The sequence below is a fragment of the Pelobates fuscus genome, chromosome 6, assembly GCF_036172605.1.
Source record: "Pelobates fuscus isolate aPelFus1 chromosome 6, aPelFus1.pri, whole genome shotgun sequence".
Lineage (NCBI taxonomy): Eukaryota > Metazoa > Chordata > Amphibia > Anura > Pelobatidae > Pelobates > Pelobates fuscus.
The window spans coordinates 56,171,576-56,192,065 of NC_086322.1; the positions used below are offsets into that span (position 1 = coordinate 56,171,576).

Consider the following 20,490-nt stretch of genomic DNA (forward strand, 5'->3'; position numbering starts at 1 on the left):
ACACATTTTTTAAAATTAATTTAGACACCCCCCCCCAGCCTTCTTACCTTTGGGAATGCTGGGGGGGGTCTCTTCCTCCCTGGTGGTCCAGTGGCTGCTGGGCGGTCCGGCGGCGCTGGCGGGCGGCTGGCGAGGGAGCACTTCCTCTGAGCTGTTTGCTCAGCTCCCTCGCGCGCCGCAGAGTGAGGCTGGGAGCCGGAATATGACGTCATATGTGCAGGGGGCATGGTGCCATGGTGCAGGGGGCGCCCTGCGGCCGCATAGCTCACACAGCATGTCTGTTAGCCGCAATGCTAACAAGACATTTGCCTTGGGCATTTGGGGGCGGCTTTTTTTGCCGCCCCCTGGAAAATGCCGCCCAAGGCAAATGCCTTGTTAGCATTGCGGCTAACAGACATGCTGTGTGAGCTATGCGGCCGCAGGGCGCCCCCTGCACCATGGCGCCCTGTGCAGCCGCACAGCTCGCACACCCCTAAGGCCGGCCCTGGGTGTGATGCACACTAGGCAAGACTGAGATAGGAAGCACATCTAACAGCCATCTGATGAGTGGCCAGTGAAGTTATCACTAGGCTGTAATGTAAACACTGCATGTTCTCTGAAAAGATAGTGTTTACAGCAAAAAGCCAGAAGGGTATGATTCTACTCACCAGAACAAATGCAAGAATCTGTAGTTGTTCAGGTGACTATAGTGTCCCTTTAATACATTAGTATACTCTGTATAATAAATAAGTAAACTATATACTTTGTCTTCAAACGCCCAGAACAAGCCATGTCAACATTACACCATCTGCAGCAGTTTCCCTTGAGTTTGTATATTGAAAAGATATGTAAGGTTACAACTGTTCCATGTTTTAAAATTAAACTCAGGGATTAGTAAACATAAGGTTTTGATAGGCGTAGCCCTGGAGGTAGGGTGGCAGCTGCCCAGGAGTTTCCGTGAGGTGTCCCAAATAGTTAGGGTTGTGTTTGTGGCGCTAAGTGCTTGTGTCAGGTCTGGCCTTTGGGACAGGGGTGGCCATATTAGAGTGGATATGCCGCATTGTCCAGTATGGCTCAATTTGAACCCACTACGGTATGTTGGGGTATTGTTGAGCTGACACTAGACTGTTTAGAATTGCTGCCTTGTAATAAAGTTGCAGGTTGGGTAGGTCCATGCCTCCATTGCGTGTAGCCCTATAGAGCGTGGACACTGCTATCCCAGGCCTTTTTCCATTTCAGACAAACATGTTTATCTGCTTTTGTAAAGCCTTGAAATATGCAGATGGGGCTTTTAATGGGACTGTTCTGAACAGGTATTGCAGTTTTGGTAAAATGACCATTTTAACTGCTGCTATTCGTCCGTACCAGGAGATAAATTTAGGTTTCCAGTTATGTAGAATTGCAGAAACACCTTTACTCAATTAAACATAGTTTAGGTGGTAAAGTTAGGATAATTGAAAAGGGAGCTTAATCCCAAGGAATGTCACGTAGTCAGTTCACCAGTCATATAAGTAGGTATCGTCCATCCCCACCCCCACCCCCATGGCCTGTGTTTTTATGTCATGGAATGCCAGCAGCGATGTTGAGGGGTTAGTGAGGGTTAAGAGTATATCATCTGCAAAAAGGTTCAGTTTAATTTCTTTGTCTGCAAAATGTACCCCTTATATGTTCTTGTCAGATCGTATCATGGCCGCTAGTGGTTCCAGCGCTATTATGTACAGTAGGGGTGACAGGGGGCAACCCTGCCTAGTCCCATTTTTTTTTATGTGAAAGGGGTCAGATCTAAAGACTGCATAGAAGACCCTGACTGTGGGATTGCTATATAATGCCTTGACTACTGCTGAGAAATGGGATTGGAAATTACATTTTTCCAGGACCGTCTGCAGGAAAGACCAATGCAGGCGGTCGAAAGCCTTTTCGCCATCTAGGGACAATAGTATATTATTATTGGATAGTTTGTGCATGCTGTGTAAAAGTGTGAGTGCTTTGCGTGTTCCATCTGCCCCCTACCTACCGCTAATAAACCCGACCTGGTCTGAATGTATGATGGTAGGGAGAATAGAACTTAGCCTGGTCGCATATATTTTAGCCTTGATCTTCACATTGGAATTTAATAGGGAAATGGGCCTAATGTTAGTGCATTTAGTCAGGGGTTTGCCTGGTTTGGGTAAGGTGGCTACATTTGCCTCAAGCATTTCTTTCAGGAGTGATTAGGTTTCTGTGGCTGTATTGAAGAGAGGGACAAGGATGGAGGAGAATCTCTGGTAAATAAACATCCGGTAACCCATCCGGGCCCAGTGATTTGTGTGAAGGTAAGTCCCTGATTACTTGCTCTATTTCTGGTAGGGAAATAGGGTCCTGCAATTGGCAATTTTGGTCTTGTGCGGAAGTGCCACTTTTCTTAAGAATTGTGAGATTTTGTGCAGGTTATGCATTGTGCGGGATATTTTAAAATCATTCATTTCTTTTTGGGTTTGGGCTATTTGTGCTGCTTTGGTTGGGGTTGGGACTAAGTAGTGAGATGCCGTGATGTCTCTCAAGGCCCTGAGGAGGGTGAGTATTTTGTTTTGTGATTGCTTCTTAAGGTAGGAAGCTCTCCTAATGAATACCCCCCTAATAACAGCTCTGTGTGCTGACATTCACTGCATTTCAAGCCTACTTTGCAGCCAATTACAGTATTATAAAAGTGAATGTTAATAATACACTTAAAATAATAAAACCTTTCTAGTCTTTTCTAGGATGGCAAACTAAAGACTATCTTGGAATTAGCTAAATGGCAAAGGCCTATATGGCGAAACATTAAAGACTCTAAATGTACCGGATTCTGGCCTAAAGAGTGAAACTAAATTTGAACAGCTATGTCGTCATGATCAAGCAATTCCACAGGTTACTTTCAGTGTTATAAACTCCTCCAACCAATGATTCACTGATTCACTTGTGATTACCCTCTTTTTCCCAGATCTGGAACAATTACCCAATTCCTTTATGGAGGAAGACAGGATGAAAATCTTTTCACTCCCACCCTGGATTTCCTCTTCAGGAAACTTACTAGAAGTTACTCTCTATATGGTATATTACACCTGATGACATCCATTGGTTCAATCCAGCACAATTACAAATGTGTTGGAGATTCGGGAAAGACACAGGTACACTACAGCACATTTGGTGGACATGTGGGGGATTGAGCAAATGCTGAAGGGAGGTGGGAGAAATGGCAACTAGGGTTACTGGTATCAACATACCTCATGATTTAGGCATACTTATCTTACATACATACCTAATCTCACCTGCTAAATACAAACAATCCCTACTATATTTCATAAGGACCACAAAGTCACCTTACAAAAGGAATTGGTTCCTTAAAATAGACTATTATCCCTCCTAAGATTTGAGATGGGCATAGTTAGAAATGTTTTATAAATATAGGAAGATATGGCATACCTGGCTGACTTATATACAATGGGTTGAAGGAGTTGAGGAAGGGGGCACAGGTGAGAGAATAACCGGAATCTAAGATCCATGTATGATACAAGATATCTGCTAGTTATCCACATATTATTCTATACTACTTCTACTGCATGATTGCCTTCTTCAAAGCACTCAGGTTTGATACTGAGTTCTTTAAAAGCTAAACAATGCTTATATTAAATATGTACATGACACTAAAATTATACTTACCAACTACAAATTTAGTGTTTGATATGAAGATTTTTAACTTATGTAATCACAAAGGTTATTGGTCCACATATGTTTGGGCTACACTGAGGCTTTAAAAAAGGCCTAACTAAAGCATTCCATGTCATCCGTTATGTCCGACGTTAATGAATGCATGATCAAGCATTTCATGCATGCATTCGGTGTCGGCCAAATGTCAGAGAGTGTCGATCTGCGATCTATATTATTTTAAGATATTTCTATTCTAGCTCTTGCAGTATTAGTGTAAACCATTTACTATAAAATTAACACAGGGAGTGGAATTTAATCATTTGGTCTCAGATTGGACTATTTGTTTGCAAATGTCCCCCAAGCCAAATGTAGCCAGCTCTCTTGACAAACAGACATTCACTCAATTATACAGGCATGCACCTATTCACAATCCCCCCCCCCCCAACTCCTTCCTAATTTTGGGGGTGTTTTCAGCTGAATCTGCTGCTCCCTTGGTTCCTGAAGTGATGACCCTCCAAAAATGCCACCTTGTTTCTTGGACTCAACCTGACTTATAGGCCAGTTCTGCAAGTAGCTAACACAATATAATGTAGTATATTTGATTTAAGAACATTTTCATTGCTGGATCAAACCTACCTTAGGGATGGTGAGTTGGGAAGTACTTCATGTACATATATTCCGCTGTTAACATCTGGAAAATCAGGATTGTTTAACTTGAGCTCTTCTACAAGTCTAAAATGAAAAATCATGATATTATCAGGAATTAATTCCAAATATCTGAACAGGTCAGAGAAGAAATTAGTATTTTTTTTTTAAATACTATAACTAAGTTTACATACCAATGTTATCATATATCATCCGTTTTTTTCATAAAAAAACATATCAGCTAACTATTTTAACACTTTGACTGACAGGTGGAGGGGACAACCAGTTGCCCCTCTTTTAGTCCCTCGACACTTGAGATCTTGAGCGCACACTTTGCTTTCCCATGTAAGGCATGTTTTTTGTGAATCCATTCTCAAACAGATAAAATGTTAAGCCAACAAATCTAAACACATCTTAAAACCAACTGGGCTGTTTGGGAGTGTAGCAATTGGTTTATATTGATACCATATGTGGAACAATTTGAGTCATAGTGGATGAAATTAACATTAAATTCACCTACTCCAACTGATTAGTATATACATTCTCACAAATTGGGGCATTTTTAAGATTCATGTCAGTTTTGTTAACACCCATCAGCCAACAGCTAAAAACATCATGATTCTTATCATAATGGACATGTAACTTCGCATATAAAATGCAGAATGTCCCCCGCTCGAAGGGTTAAAATGATTTAATACTAGCATGCGAGATATTGAAACATGAACCCTCCAACAGTTTGCAAAGAAACACATAAAGGGATTTTTGCAATATCTATTTTAAAAACTTACGTTGGAGTAATTGTCAGCATCTTTATCCCAAGGAAACGCTTCTTTCCATCTGTAAAAGCAGATGTTGCCGAAAAGTTATTTAGCATTATCTATTAAAATGTATTTAATATAATAAGTATCTAGTTAGCAAGTGCACAGGATTGTATCTGCTATACTTGTTATAATACTTGCCAGAAACAAATACTATCACAACGCCAATAAAATAATTAGAACCCAGACTTATAATATGTATCAAGAGTAACCCAAGCAAAGTAGTTATTTACACTCTAATTATATTTAAAGGAACATATGCTGATAAGCGCTCTATGCTGGTATACATTCATTTTCATAATGTTATAAGAAGTGTGTTGTTGAAAATATATTTGAAAAAAGCATTTCGACAAGGCCAGTTTATTTTGGCACACATACTATGTAAATACAAAGAGAAATATTTACTATACTTTGCCTGACGAAGGTAAAATGCTATAGCTCTGCAAAGAGACATGCATCACCATTAATTATTTTCTCTTCTTGATTAGTACATTGTTATTTACTGGTTTAAACATAATATAAAATATAAAACTTGAGGTTGTCCCTTGTCGGCTGATTTTTGGAGCACCACATTTGCAGCAGTTTGCAAAATCTTACCCTGTCTTAGCCATAAACCTCCTCTCTGGTGGAAAATTTAAACAGGCATTACAAGTATTACAATAAAATCTAGAATATTGGCTCTTATTTAAAGCAGTGACTGTACATGATAGTAAAATAAAACCTGACCGGTAAAAGAGCAGGAAATAAACACATGGATAGCAGTAAGATCCAGAGGTTTATGTTGTTTTTTTTCATTTTTTTATTATTACTTAAGCTTAACATAGAGGTTGGAATAGCCTTCAGTTAACACTGAATGGTAAATTGGATTAAAAAAAGATGTGTATATTTGAAAGTCCTTAGAGCAGGGGTGCCCAAAAGGTAGATCCCCAGATGTTTAGAACTACAACTCCCATGATGCTTTGCATGTCTTTCATGGAAGCCACAGTTTTAAAACATCTGGGGATCTACCTTACAAGGTATACAGAGTAAACCACAACCCTCACTAGTTGTGTATAAGACTTGTTTGATGTACCTGTACCTTTAATCTTCTTGTCATGTGAGTCTGTCATGAATTGTGTGATGCGATCAGAAGGAATTGCAAAAGAAATACCAGCTGCAACTTTAAGTGTATTTATTCCAATTACTTCCCCATCCTGTTTAGAGATTGGAAAATAGAGGGAAATTAAGTCATTGTATTTACAGACGGAGTTACAATGTATCAGTTTTACTCTGTAAATAAAGTATACAAAGAATTAATGATATGATCTGAAACAAAAATGTATAATGAACATTATATAACGAATAAATACATTGTATAATGAATAATTCATAATAAAAGGGCCATGCAACCTCCATAACAACCTCATCTCAATGCTGGAATTTTCAGTTAGCTTACAGTTTTAAACCATTTTTGAACAGTGTAACAGTGTGTCTATATGTTCCCAACGTACCACCTGCTCTGTCTTCCCCTCAGCTGCTCATCAAAGGGAAGCATTTGCTTGACGTCCAGTGGTTGGCTGAGAGTTTCACCTAATGCTCTAAGCCCATCACTACATGCTTGTTGCGTGTAGCAATACGTACTGTTCAGGGGTCAAGTCCTGGGGAATAAAGTGTGGGAACTCACTCGAGTTCCCCCGTCACCCCACCACCAGAAAAAAAAAACTTGCATGCATATATAAACACGTACACACACACTCACAGACACACACACACACACACACACACACACTCACAGACACACACACACACATACTCAGACACACACGTACACACACACACATACATACATACACTCACACTCACAGACACACACTCCCAGACACATACACACACACACTCAGACACACACACACTACCAGACACACACACATACACTCACAGACACTCACAGACATACACACATACACTCACAGACACACACACATACACACAGACACATACACACAGACATACACACATACACCCACAGACACACACACACTCACAGACACATACACACACTCAAACATACATTCACAGACACACACACTCACATACACAAAAATAATTTGTATATTTTTTTAAAATTTAAAAATGTCCACCCAGCCTCCCTACCTGGAGAGCTGGCGTGGACCTGTCCCTGGGGTCCAGTGGGGCTTCAGTGCGGCCGGCTCTTGTCTCTCTCTGTCAGACGCGGCGAGGGAGCTGTGTCCTCTCTGCTCCCTCTCGCCGCGCGGGCTGTCTGCTGATGCCGGGAGCCGGAAATGACGTCATATTCCGGCTCCCAGCATCGGCAAACGGCGCGGCGAGAGGGAGCAGAGAGGACACAGCTCCCTCGCCGCGTCTGACAGAGAGAGACAAGAGCCGGCCGGGGGGGGGTCCTTCAGGTGGCCATTAGGCCACCTCTTGCCCCCCCCCATGACAGGGGGAACACGGGGGGCATTTGGGGGCGGCATTTTTTGCCGCCCCCTGAGTGCCTGCAGGACCAAAAGTGCAGGAACGCCGTTCCCACGCGTTCCTGCAGGACTCGAGCCCTGGTACTGTTACATATATAACAGATTCATAGAGACGACGTTTAGAGGAAGATTAAATGCATTTTTAAAATGTTTGTTTAACCATTTCACATGCAGAATCGAGTATAGACATTTTTGCTTTCATGTATTTGGCAGAATGAAATTTAGTCGATAAAGCCTCACTCGGCCTCATTTATGCTCTAGTATAGTTAAAGACTATATTTGGGCATGTACTAATTTATATTGCTGCTACTGGCCCTTTAAAATCAGCAATGGACATTTTGGGACTACTGTCCCTTTAAGACTGTGAAGCATATCCTATTGTACTGCCTGTATATTGTATATGTATTTATGTATGCAGTTAACCTGGGTTATATATATATATGCAGCCTTCATCTGATTGTTCGGTAGAATCACTCCATTCATTATATTGAGTGAAACTACCGAACAACCAGACCACCCAGGATTAAGTGTGCCTCCAATTACCGTTTGCAACAATGTTGCAAACGGGTAATTGGCAATCATGTAATGTGTTCTGTGTCCTCTGGGTGGCCGCCATTCAGGAAACCAACACGTGGCGGCGGCCATCTTAAACTACCGAACAGCGGTGTTTTGCCGTCGAGTGTCTGGAACTAAAATCGGACACTTGACTAGGCAAACACCGCTGAGACCTCCATACTTCCAGAAATTCGTATGGAAACTACCGAATGACCCGCCGTTCGGTAGAAAGAACCCCATAAACAAGGGAATTCATTCAAACCCTCTCCAGGCTCTATAACACAGGCAATTCGCCTGTTTTCATTCCCTTGTTTGTGACCGACCGCAGGGCCAAAATGCATGGAACTGTTTTCGGATACTTTACCCATGCGGTCGGTCAATACTTTAAAGTCCCATAACTCCCGAACCGTTTATCCGAATGGGCTGATTCTTGCATATGTTGTCCCCCTGAATAAGGGCTATCAGGGGATACCTGTTTTGGAGGTGTAGCCTATGTATTTGGGGTACATCCAGGAATTGGGGAAAAAGGTGTACGGTATAATTGTGTTAAGTGTTAATCTAAGGGGAGGAAATGTGTGGGAGGTACATCCATGTGATTGGTTAATTTCATCCTCCCCCTGGGAGTGTCCTGTATGTACTTGTTTGTAATAAAAGCCAGACTGGGTGTCCCAGTCCACAGTTCCTGCTTAACCCTCAAAATGAAGTGTCGTCTCGTTCTTGGGGGGGATTGGATTGTAAGCTGACTGCCAAGAGTGTAAGCCGATTGTATGCTTTTCTTGTTCAGCTGTTCCAGTTCGGAGTGTTATTTCGTATCCAGATCGGGAGTGTGGGGTTCTGCAGTAGCTGTGCCTGTATCCAGAAAAGGGGATTATCGCCTAAACGCATTTTTCCCCTTTTATGCCGAAACGGTCCGTTACACCAATTTAATAGCTGCAAATGTTCTGACAATGTCAGCTCACCTCTGCTTCCTTTAAGAAGTCATATTTCTACAGTCAGGGAGGGGGGAGGAGTAAAAGAACCATTTTTATGATTTGCATTACATTAGCATTACAGAGAGTGATGAAGTTATATCCGTTTTAAATATCTTTATTTTAGAAAAATATTATATAACTGTGTTTACTGTATGTGAGCACTATGCTCAAATGCAGATATTATTTTTACATTCTGCTGCCAGTTTTAGTAAGATATACTTTTACTAATGCTATCAGTAGACATGTGCAATTCATTTTGGTCCGAATTTAAATTCGGATGAATTTTGGCTATACGGACCGAATGTCCAAATTGCCGAAGTGCCGAATTTCGTAAAAGCCGAAGTGCTTTGGACTTCTGAAAAGTGGCAAAACAGGAGAGGGAGGGAAAATTAAGGGAATGATGACAGGAATCTAACCATAACCTTAACCCTAAATCTACTAGGGTTAGGGGTAGGGTTAGGGGTTGGGGTTAAGGGTTGGGCTAGGTGTAGGTGTAGGGGTATGGTTGGGGTTAGGGGTTTGGTTAGGGGTAGGGTTAGTGGTTGGGTTAGGGGTAGGGTTGCTAGGAAATAGGTTAGGGGTAGGGTTAGGGGTAGTCTGGCCGACTCCAACCTACAGGACCTTCTAGAGAGCACTGCTCTCTGCAAAATTCTAGTGCCCATTCATAGCAGGAGCTCATCTAATGATGTGCATGTGCTGTGCTGCCTTCAGGGAATGACCACCCCATTCTGATTCTCCACTCCTGATTGTTGGAAGGTATACTAACTCTGTATTGAAAAGGGGCTGCCATTCGGTGTTAGGTTCATCAGGTTAAGTGAATTCTGGGGGAGTAGTCTGAAACCCCACCACTTTTAAATTTCACCAACCTCCACTGGATCCAAGTGAAGTAAATCAAGGCATTTACAGGTGATACTCGAAAAATTAGAATATCGTGCAAAAGTTCATTTATTTCAGTAATGCAATGTAAAAGGGGAAACTGATATATGAGATAGACACATTACATGCAAAGCAAGATAGTTCAAGCCGTGATTTGTCATAAGTGCGATGATTATGTCTTACAGCTCATGAAAACCCCAAATCCACATTCTCGGTAAATTAGAATATTACATGCAATCAATAAAACAAGGAGTGTACATAGAACAATATCGGACCTCTGAAAAGTATAAACATGCATATGGATTCACTACTTAGTTTGGGCCCCTTTTGCAGCAATTACTGCCTCAATGCGGCATGGCATGGAAGCTACCAGCCTGTGGCATTGCTGAGGTGTTATGGAAGACCAGGATGCTTCAATAGCGGCCTTCAGCTCTTCTGCATTGTTTGGTCTCGTGTCTCTCATCTTTTTCTTAGCAATGCCCCATAGATTCTCTATGGGGTTCAGGTCAGGCGAGTTTGCTGGCCAATCAAGCACAGTAATCCCATGTTCATTGAACCAGGCTTTGGTGCTTTTGGCAGTGTGGGCAGGTGCCAAGTCCTTCTGGAAAATGAAGTCAGCATCCCCATAAAGCTCGTCTGGGGAAGGAAGCATGAAGTTCTCCAAAATCTCCTGGTAGATGGCTGCGTTGACCCTGAATTTAATGAAGCACAGTGGACCAACACCAGCAGATGACATGGCTCCCCAAATCAACACAGACTGTGGAAACTTCACACCGGACTTCAAGCATCTTGCAGTGTGTGCCTCCAAAAGTTGCTCTCATCAGAAAAGAGGACTTTGGACCACTGAGCAACAGACCAGGTCTGTTTTTCTTTAGCCCAGGTAAGACGCTGTCAGGTCAACAGTCTTCCCCATGGTTGTGATTCCTACCGAACCAAACTGAGAGACCATTTAAAGGCTCAGAAACCCTTTGCAGGTGTTACTTAGGCTTACTTAGCTGATTAGAGTGGGACACTGTGAGCCTAGAATATTGCACCTTTTCACAATATTCTAATTTACTGAGATTGTGGATTTGGGGTTTTCATGAGCTGTAACCATAATCATGGCACTTATGACAAATCACGGCTTGAACTATCTTGATTTGCATGTAATGCGTCTATCTCATATATTAGTTTTTATGTTGCATTACTGAAATAAATGAACTTTTGCACGATATTCTAATTTTTGGAGTATCACCTGTAGATAAAATGTTGGAAGAAATTTAACTCCATGTGATTACCAAGAATAATATAATATACTATTCCCCAATATTTCTGTAAACAAAGAACTACTACATAAAATGAAAATTATGTACATTTATATAATTAATTTTTTATGTATCTCTGAGCAGCAATTTCAAGTGACATTTAGTAGCTTTTAGCCCAATTACCTACTTATCCTTGGTTTGAATTAGATCTTTCAAATACATGCTTTACTAACATTGTGTTAAACAATAAGTGTTTAGCATTGAAGTAGTTAATACTTTACAGCAATCTTTTACCTCTTTTTTTTTCTGAGTTTCCTAACAGCTTTCCCTTCTCCTGACCCACTCAAACTTGAATTATTTAGTTTGGATTATGGCTTGATGTGCACATGTTTATAACGCACAGACACAGAAGCCTCATCTCAGCTGTTAATACCCAGACCCAGGTGTATTATGTTAGAAAACGTGGTTTGAGCCAAATAGTTTCAAAGTGTATCACACAAGGAGTTGGTTTCAAGCCCTCAAGAACTAATAACATTATGCATTCCTGATCTCTAGTAAAGATTAAACTAAAGTTAAAGAAGGATTAAATACATTATGTATACATTGTACTTAAATTGAGATTTTGTGTTTTGTCTGTGGTTTTTCTATCTGCCCATCAATAAAAAAGAAAACACACAAAAACTGTGAAGAATAGTTAGATTAATTGCAAATTTCAAGATAGTTAAAATAATTACATAATTACATACAGCTTAAATAATTACCCTGTTTATTTTCCACATTTCGTGTTCTCGTAAAAAAAAAAAATAAAAAAAACTGCCTCTAAAACATGGCATTTATAAAATGCCCTTAATTATTGTTTTCTGGCTGTGTTTTTTTTTTTTGAGAGAGTACAATGTTAATTTTAATGTTAACAGTACAGAAAGTAATAGTTGTTACACAGGGTTCTACAATGTCAAAAACAAAATTGTCCATTGGGCGGGTAATTTTGTAGACATTCTGCATTAGGTTAGGCTTCAATAGAGGATCTAGTACAATGCTACATTTCTACACGATCTCTTTTGTGATGCCTATATACTATTAATCTTATGTTATTAACCCTTCATGTGGTGTGCTTCTGAAATATGAAGGGAAACTTCAGTATCATCCGATGCATATCCTCCATCTTAAACCATAGGGAGGACAGATCAGATATTCCTGTTTCGTTATACAATTATACTTTAATTATACTAAATAAAGCAGCTCTAGGGTTTTTGAATAATTTGGTAACTGCTCCACCGGCAGTGCGGTGGCTGATGAGACAGTAAATTATACTTCCTGAAACTGTCGTTTACGGTGACCGCCATGCTCTTCCTTTCAGTCCTCTTCGGCTCCTGGTGCCAACATCAGCATTGTGCTCCTGTGCACGAGACCGCTGGATCCTCTATAGACAGAGCCTTTTTCTTCTCAGCTAGCATTACTAATGTCTGAGGGCTTGACAAGGCTTGACTAAAGGTAGTTAGGCCTGGAGGCCTGGTTCTCAAGCTTGTCAAGCATTGGAAAAAGGTAGCTTGGCAAAAGTAGTCCCTGCTTTGTCTTAGTATATCTTTTCATTGAAATCCCAATTGTATTTAATTGAAAGCCCAACACAGCCAATGTGAGTATTTCATAAAGATTGTATCTTTGTGAAATATTCATTTTAAAGGTGGGGATGAAAGTGTTGCTTTGAGGACACCCTCGTGACGTTTGACATAACCACACATTGCAAGAGACACTGACACTTCTTCACTGTAGTTGTATGAGGGACATGGCCATCTTTCACGGTCAATATCTCTGCCTACACGTCACCTATGGGGACCTCGATTCTGCCCTTGCAAACAATGGCTCACTTGCCACCATACTTTGGAGCAGGTTACAGCAAAATGAAAAATCACCTGCAATAACTGCAAAAAATATATATATATATTTTGCCTTGGGGTCAGGAGGTTTTAACAGAGACCATATCTCCCCCTCTGTTTAACCTATGGCAATCCTCATTTGAAAAGGCACTATTTTTCCTTTCAAATCAGGTAACTCTTGTACACCACTGTTACAATTGGTCATTACAAAAAAAAGATCATACTATTCTCATGGGCAGGGTATTAGAGAGGCTGGGTCTATATTGTTATAGTAGTGCCCGTGTCAGCACAAACACAGTTCACAGTTGAAACAATCATTGACAATATAAATATATGGTAATAGTAATGTAAAATCAGAAAAGCCACACTTACCAAATTAACCAAAGGACCTCCAGAGTTTCCATACTGTAACAAGGAAAATACATTTCAGTTAGTGGCAATATTACCATCTAATACAGGGGTTCCAGACCCAGTCCTCAAGTACCCTCTACCAGTCCAGGAATTAGGGATTACCCTGTTGTGCCTAAGGTGTTTTTAGAAAAGAAAAAAAACACTTTAGACACAACAGGATAATCCCTAATTCCTGGACTGGTAGAGGGTACTTGAGGACTGGGTTGGGAACCCCTAATCTAATATAACTTAATACAAATCAACATATAAATGATTTCCTGTTAAGGGAAGTTTTTGTTTATTGCTGTTTAAATGTTTTAGCATATTAAAGGGCTACTCTAAGCACCATGACCACTGCAGTGTTCTGTATGTGCATAAGAAAAGCTACAAAAACATGGATAAAAAATGTACATCATTAGTACATCATTAGCCCGGAACAAGAATTCACTGGCGGAGCACATCAGCTGACCACTCTCAACCAATGAATGAATCAGCATTCGACTTATGCAGCTCTGCAAAAGACTGGTGTCATTCAGCCTACTCCAGAGGAAACATGGCTCTTGGCAGGGACCCGTGTAAGAGGGCACACCATTACAAAATGGTTTGCCTCTTTACCTAGGAATGGCACCATAACAACTACAGTGGGCTGGAGTAAACCTTTAAGAATGACGTGCCTTGCTCATGCTCAACTAACTCAAAGAGTGCAGAGTAGTTTCATTCCGTTCCCTTCTCGGTCAGCCAGTAGGAAAGGGAGAATCTCCCTCTGGGTTTCAAAAGTCTTTTTTTACTAATATTTTTAACCCCTTGATCAATGCATTTTATACAAGGTTTTTCACTAGAGTGAGAATTGCCAAAAATTCATTGTGAATATTAGGACACTATAGCAGGATTAGAAAAATACTCCAAGTCAATCCTGTTTTTCTTTGGCTATTGTGGCCTGATGGTGGAAATCACTTTGAATTCACTTTAAACTCCCCACATTTGTCACTTTACAGAATAATCCTGACAGCGATGAACATCAATACAACAATAGCAATCTGTTTATCTGTTCTATTTATTTTGCACACTTAGCCCTCCGAACCTGAACCATTTTATATTGCAATATCACACATTAGACTGAAAAATCATAACAGCGGAAGTACAGCTTGTGACTGCAGCTTGTGACTGAAAAATTAAGTGAAAGGTAAATCACTATAATTTTTGCCAGAAATTTGTGAAAAAAATGTCCACATAAAAACATTAATAATGTAAGAATTCAGGGTGAATTCAAAGTGAATTTCAAATCTAAGGCCAGAGTAGCCGAAAAAGAAAGCATAGATGAGCACAGCCATGACTTAGAGTACTTTTCCAGTTGGGCTATTTTGATTCGCTTTGAATTCTCTCTTTAATGAAATATCATGTTAATGTTGAAATTATCCCGTGTGAGAATCTCTGGATTGCATACGGCAATCTGTCTCAGGATTGGCAGAATAGTCCTGAGTTTGGGGTCCTGTCCCACAATCCAAGGTTAGCTCCCTGGTGTTTGACACAACAAGAAACCAAGTTTGTGTCTCACACTATGACAACTGCACTGAGAATTTCAGTGCGCTGTGCTTGTGTTGACCTCAGAGGACCTCTGGTGCTATGATGAGTTAGCCTGGCATGCATTCACTGACTAGCGAGAAATCTCCACCAGGAGAGGGGAACTGTGACGGGGAGACTGTCTCACCATTGAAGTGTTCCTTTCAGTAGTTTGGGGGGTACACGCGTATGGAGCAATAAAATATTTTGTTGCAGACTTCATTGCTCCAAATTGACTGAATCCCTAAATATACAAAATCTAAGCTATAATAGACACGTTTTTCAGTTCAATGTTTAGCAAATATACCTCAAAACTTTGACTTGTGTCTCTCCCAGGTGTTGGCTAAGTACATTACATAATGTGTCATTGTTAGCTGGAACTAATAATTCTGAGTTCTCACCGGAAAAAGCATTAAAATAAACCCTCAAAACATCTGTGGGAACAAATCTTTCCATGAAGTTCCTTAAAAGGTTAAAATAACAGGTGACCTCAGTGGCAGTTAGAATATGTTCGTAATGAGCAACATTTGTCAGTTACAGTTATATTTCATGTAATATACAGCGAGATATAAATGGGTGAGATAAGTCAAGAAAACAAGAACAATTGCCAAAAAACTTTAATTACTCAATAAAGGGTACGGAATGTTGGTTTAAACATGCAGTATGTATATGCTACATTAAATGTGATAATTTAAAATAGTAAAAAAAAAAAAAATATATATATATATATATATATATATATATATATATATATATATATATATAAAACAAAAAAAAACAAACAAAACAAAAAAAACAAAGTGGTTCCTGCACTCACGCTATATCATCCCTTAGTAACCGGGTGCCAGCCAAATGTGGCTAGTGTATCCAGAAAATTCAAATAGATGGCTGCACTCACGGTTTTTTAGATATAAAAGTCCAAAGTTTATTGTAGAGTCATATAAAAGATCAACGTTTCAGTCCTTCTAAGAGGACTTTCCTCAGGATCCTGAGGAAAGTCCTCTTAGGAGGACTGAAACGTTGATCTTTTATATGACTCTACAATAAACGTTGGACTTTTATATCTAAAAAACCGTGAGTGCAGCCATCTATTTGAATTTTATATATATATATATATATATATATATATATATATATATATAAAATTTATTGACCTTGAGCCACTGAACTGCAATGCCATTAGCTGTCAGAGAATGGAAGGAAAACAGATGAAGTACGGTATATAATAATGTGATGCATGGCGCCAAGCACAAAAGAATGCATCAATGAGGGCACAGGCCAATGGTTGTTGTGCTGGTAGGTGCAGCTAATTAAATATGTTTGCATTAAACAAAGCACAGGACAATACATGTTGCCAGTGGATGTATATGCCAGGGGAAAATAGGTGATTGAGAATGCTGACAATAGTATACCGTATATGTTGATGGTGCTGTCAGCCAAAGAGGGCACTACCAACTAGGATGCTGGCAGAGGCACATGCTAAGAGTGTGCTAGGTGAGGAGGGGATGGGCATTTGGGATGCAGGCAGTTATAAGTGATAAGACAAAAATGCAGAGGGGTGAAAAATGAGACAGCCAAAGGTAGAGGGATGCAGAGAGGACAATGGCGAAGAGGGAACAGAAACTCCTTGAAGATTTATAAGGATATTTTAGGGTATACTTAGAGGTATAGCAATGCACAATGTTTTGCACATCTAAACCAAAAACAGAAGCCATGAGAACACGGAAAATGGGAAAATAAAATAATAGCTTTTTCTTCAGTTAGTTTCTGCTTGGATCTCAAACACTCTTTACCCCATATGCACCATTGCTATAAAAATCTATATACTTTGCATTCCAGGCTAAAGCCACCCAAAATGAGCAGTCTGGCAGTCCACACTCACTATGCTTTCATTGGGCTTGGGGAGTGTGTTGTAGCTGATCACCTTCTTGGGACGGCAAGCAAGGTGTCCTCATCTGGATAACACTTTTAGCCTTGAACACATATATACTAGCCCTAACAGAATGCATGAGAGCATTCAGGACTGTTGTGACTTAGGTGCATAAGATTAGGCACTCCATAAGCCAAACGTATGATCCAGACGTGGACCCCTGCTCACTTTGCCTAGAAATGTATCAGATCTCTCAACTCACTGATCAGGCCAAATAAAGGCCAAAATGAATTTATCATGCAAAGGGGACTTGTTGGGAGATCTGAACTCCCCTTGTGGGTGGTATAAGTCTGATAAACAACTGGTATAGGCTCTCTCTAGAAGCACAAACGAGTATAAACTTTTATGAGACCTGAATGGGGCCTAATTGAAGGGCAACCTATTTGGTTTTTCACTTACATGCACACATAAAACAGTGATAATAGAACTCACGTTAATGATGGCATCTGTTTGAACATAACCCATGTCAGAGTCTCTCAAGCCAAGCTCCTTCCCATCTCTCTGGGCAGTACTGACGATGCCAGTTGTGACAGTGTTCTGTAACGCAAACGGGCTGCCAATGGCTACAACAAACTCTCCGGGTCTCAGATCAGCCGAGTGCCCTAAGAGGAGGACTGGCAACTTTTTCTAGAAACAAAGAATATAAAACGTGATTACAGGCATTATTTGTCATAAAACTAATAGCTGAGACATCTTTTTTTTTGTGGTTACTGAAAAGGAATGAATAGTGCATCTACGACATTAAGACATGTGCATTTTTTTCTTTAACTACTTAGTAAATATTCCACAGGGAGCAGCACTGTTTTTCACATTACAATTGCAAATATTTATATAGCGCCAACATACTCAGCAACGCTGTGTAGTAGGAAATAAGTCAAAAATGTAATTCTAACAAAACATGATTGACATACGTTAACAATATGTGAAGAGGGCCCTGTCCAAACAAACTAACAATCTGAAGGAAGAGAAAATCACAGGCCGGATTTACAGGAGGGCTGACTGTGTAGAGGCTGAACGGAGAATAGCTGATATACAAACATAACTCTGGGCACGTGCTGACTCTTAAGTTTAGCTCCACTGAGCTAAACAACCAGGAAGTAACATGGCCAGTTGTCTGATTGACAGCCAAGGGGTGTGACCAGGTTAATTTATAAACATGCCAATTTTTACTGAAATCTGCTCTTTTTGTAAAATGAAAATAAGAGGACACATTCTTCTCACATAAATCATTTCAGCAAGCTAAAATGATTTAGGAGTCCATAGTGTCCCTTTAATTTTGAAATTCTCATTCAATTCTCACTTAAATAAATATTCCCAGCCATTACCCTGTTTTTCTATTTCCCTGATTGTTGTTACTTTTTACATAACATTGAATTAATAAACAGTATAACTGTGACTGTGGAATATTTAAGATATTTTATATTTTCAAGATTATTCTTACATACATTTTCTGATATAGGGACAGATGAATTGAGTAGCATATAACAGACGGTTACTTGATGACATAACTCTGTCTATATTTTGAGACTCAAGAAACACAATAACTGAAAATGTAATGAAAATAAATGAGCGGACTGTGTAAGTGTCCATAATATTCATGATAGTGGGTATATGGAAAGCCTGTGTCCAGTCAATGAGAGCTTTATCATACATGATATTTGGATTTTAGATATAAATTACATAGATTGCATTTTTTTGAAAAATATACATGATGTCTTTCTGTAAGACAGGGACAAACAGTCACAGGATAACAGAAGAAGATATTTCTGCACATCACTTAGCATGTCTCGCATACCATTAAAAAAGTGGTAAAACGTACTGTCATTGTGAAAAATCCATGAAGGTTTGCGCCATATTTTGAGTTACGCACAGATTTGCTCTTATATATCATCTACACTAAGCCATTTTACCAGAAGAAAGAAAAAATTTATACATACGTTAAACAAAATAAATAATATAAAATAATCATTTTGCAGTGACTTACTCTGGGAAATATCTTGATTGTCGCAATGTCAGACTTTTTATCAATGTCTTTAATGGTAGCCTCGTATGGATCTCCATTGTGGAGCTGCACTTTGAGAAATTGGCGACCAGAAACAGCGTTGCTACTTGTCATTACCACATGGGCATTGGTCACAATTAAACCCATATCGGATATAATAAATCCCGATCCGCTTGATAAAGGAATATTACGGCCAAATAAAGGATGCCTGTAAAGACACAATAGGAAAAATTATACAACACTTATTAACTTTATCTCATTACAGACAATGTCATAATGGTCTTACACAACATTGAAAGTCAACATTGAAAGTCAACTTTTACTCCCATTAGTGAATGATGTTTCTTGTCCTGGGATTTGTTCACTAAATAGTGTTTTACTTGACAGTTGTAATGGCCTATGTGTCCTCCAACTGAGTACCTCTGTTACTTCTCAGCTTCCTAGGCTATTTTCAAACCATCCGATATAACCTTGCCGAGTCGAAGTATTCGGGTGCCATATTATAGTCTTTACCCCACACCATGAGTCGAGACTACATGTAGGAGTTAACAAGAACTGACTTTATTGCAGATGTGCAGGGGTAGTTATACCCACAGAGGGTCATTTGCATACAATAGGGTAATTAACAGTCAACACATTTCCTCTTTCCATAAATCCTTGTTTTTCTTGCTGTAAACAACTCTCAGCCCCACCAAAGCACTCAGCTCCATTTTGTCCATAAAGTTCAAAGAACATGAAACAACAAATGCCCCTTGTAAAATTCCCAACCAAGCAAGAGGAACCCCAACCCTGAAACCCTGGGTCCATGACAACCCTATCTGTTAAATATGGTTCTTGTCTTGGTGGCTTGTTCACTAAAAAGTTAATTGTGGTGATTTAACTACCCAAATTATAAATATATTTATCTACACGAAGAATTATGAGTTTAAACACGTGAGAATTACATACCTCCCAACTTCGGCATCTTGTGAAGGGAGATACCAGTGAGAGGGTTAATAGGGGCCAGTGAATAAATTTGCAGGTCTGCCTCTAGAATTAAAAGCAAGCCAGTCTGCCTGCCAATCAAGTTCGCTGACCCACTAAGAGCAGACCATGCAGAGAGCACTGTTTCAGTGACCTATGAAGTGCCCTAATGACCTGAGCATAGCGCACATGCATATAATAATGTGCACGTGATATTCAGAGAACACAGTTAGGATGGTGGGACAAGACCCGGAAATCGTGATGGCTGAGAGGCTTGGAGTTAAGAAGTTTTTCATAATTTTCCTGGATCACAGTTATTTTTTTTTTTTCCAAGTTGACAATTTTTATTTTGCTGTTCAGGGTGTGGGTACAGAAATAAGAAAAGGGTACTAGAGTACAAAATTATCACAGTGTTTACAGTTTGTCTCTTTGAGCTGGACAACATCAGCATTTATTTTTTTCTGTACTTATAACTCGCACGCCTTGTGTTGTGTTCTGCAAGGTTAACCCTTTATAGCGGTATGTGTCGTCGTTAGCTCAAGA

General features: G+C 39.9%; 1 protein-coding gene across 1 annotated transcript in view; it reads right to left on the reverse strand.

Annotated features, from left to right (window-relative positions):
* HTRA3 (HtrA serine peptidase 3) overlaps positions 1-20,490 on the reverse strand; it is a 40,150-nt gene that overhangs the window by 1,738 nt on the left and 17,922 nt on the right. Inside the window, exons 3-8 of the mRNA XM_063457739.1 lie at positions 18,967-19,192; positions 17,415-17,609; positions 13,475-13,507; positions 6,187-6,301; positions 5,079-5,127; positions 4,282-4,377 (exon numbers count right to left, since the gene is read on the reverse strand). Coding sequence (XP_063313809.1) covers positions 4,282-4,377; positions 5,079-5,127; positions 6,187-6,301; positions 13,475-13,507; positions 17,415-17,609; positions 18,967-19,192 — 714 coding nt within the window. The remainder of the gene's footprint in view (positions 1-4,281; positions 4,378-5,078; positions 5,128-6,186; positions 6,302-13,474; positions 13,508-17,414; positions 17,610-18,966; positions 19,193-20,490) is intronic.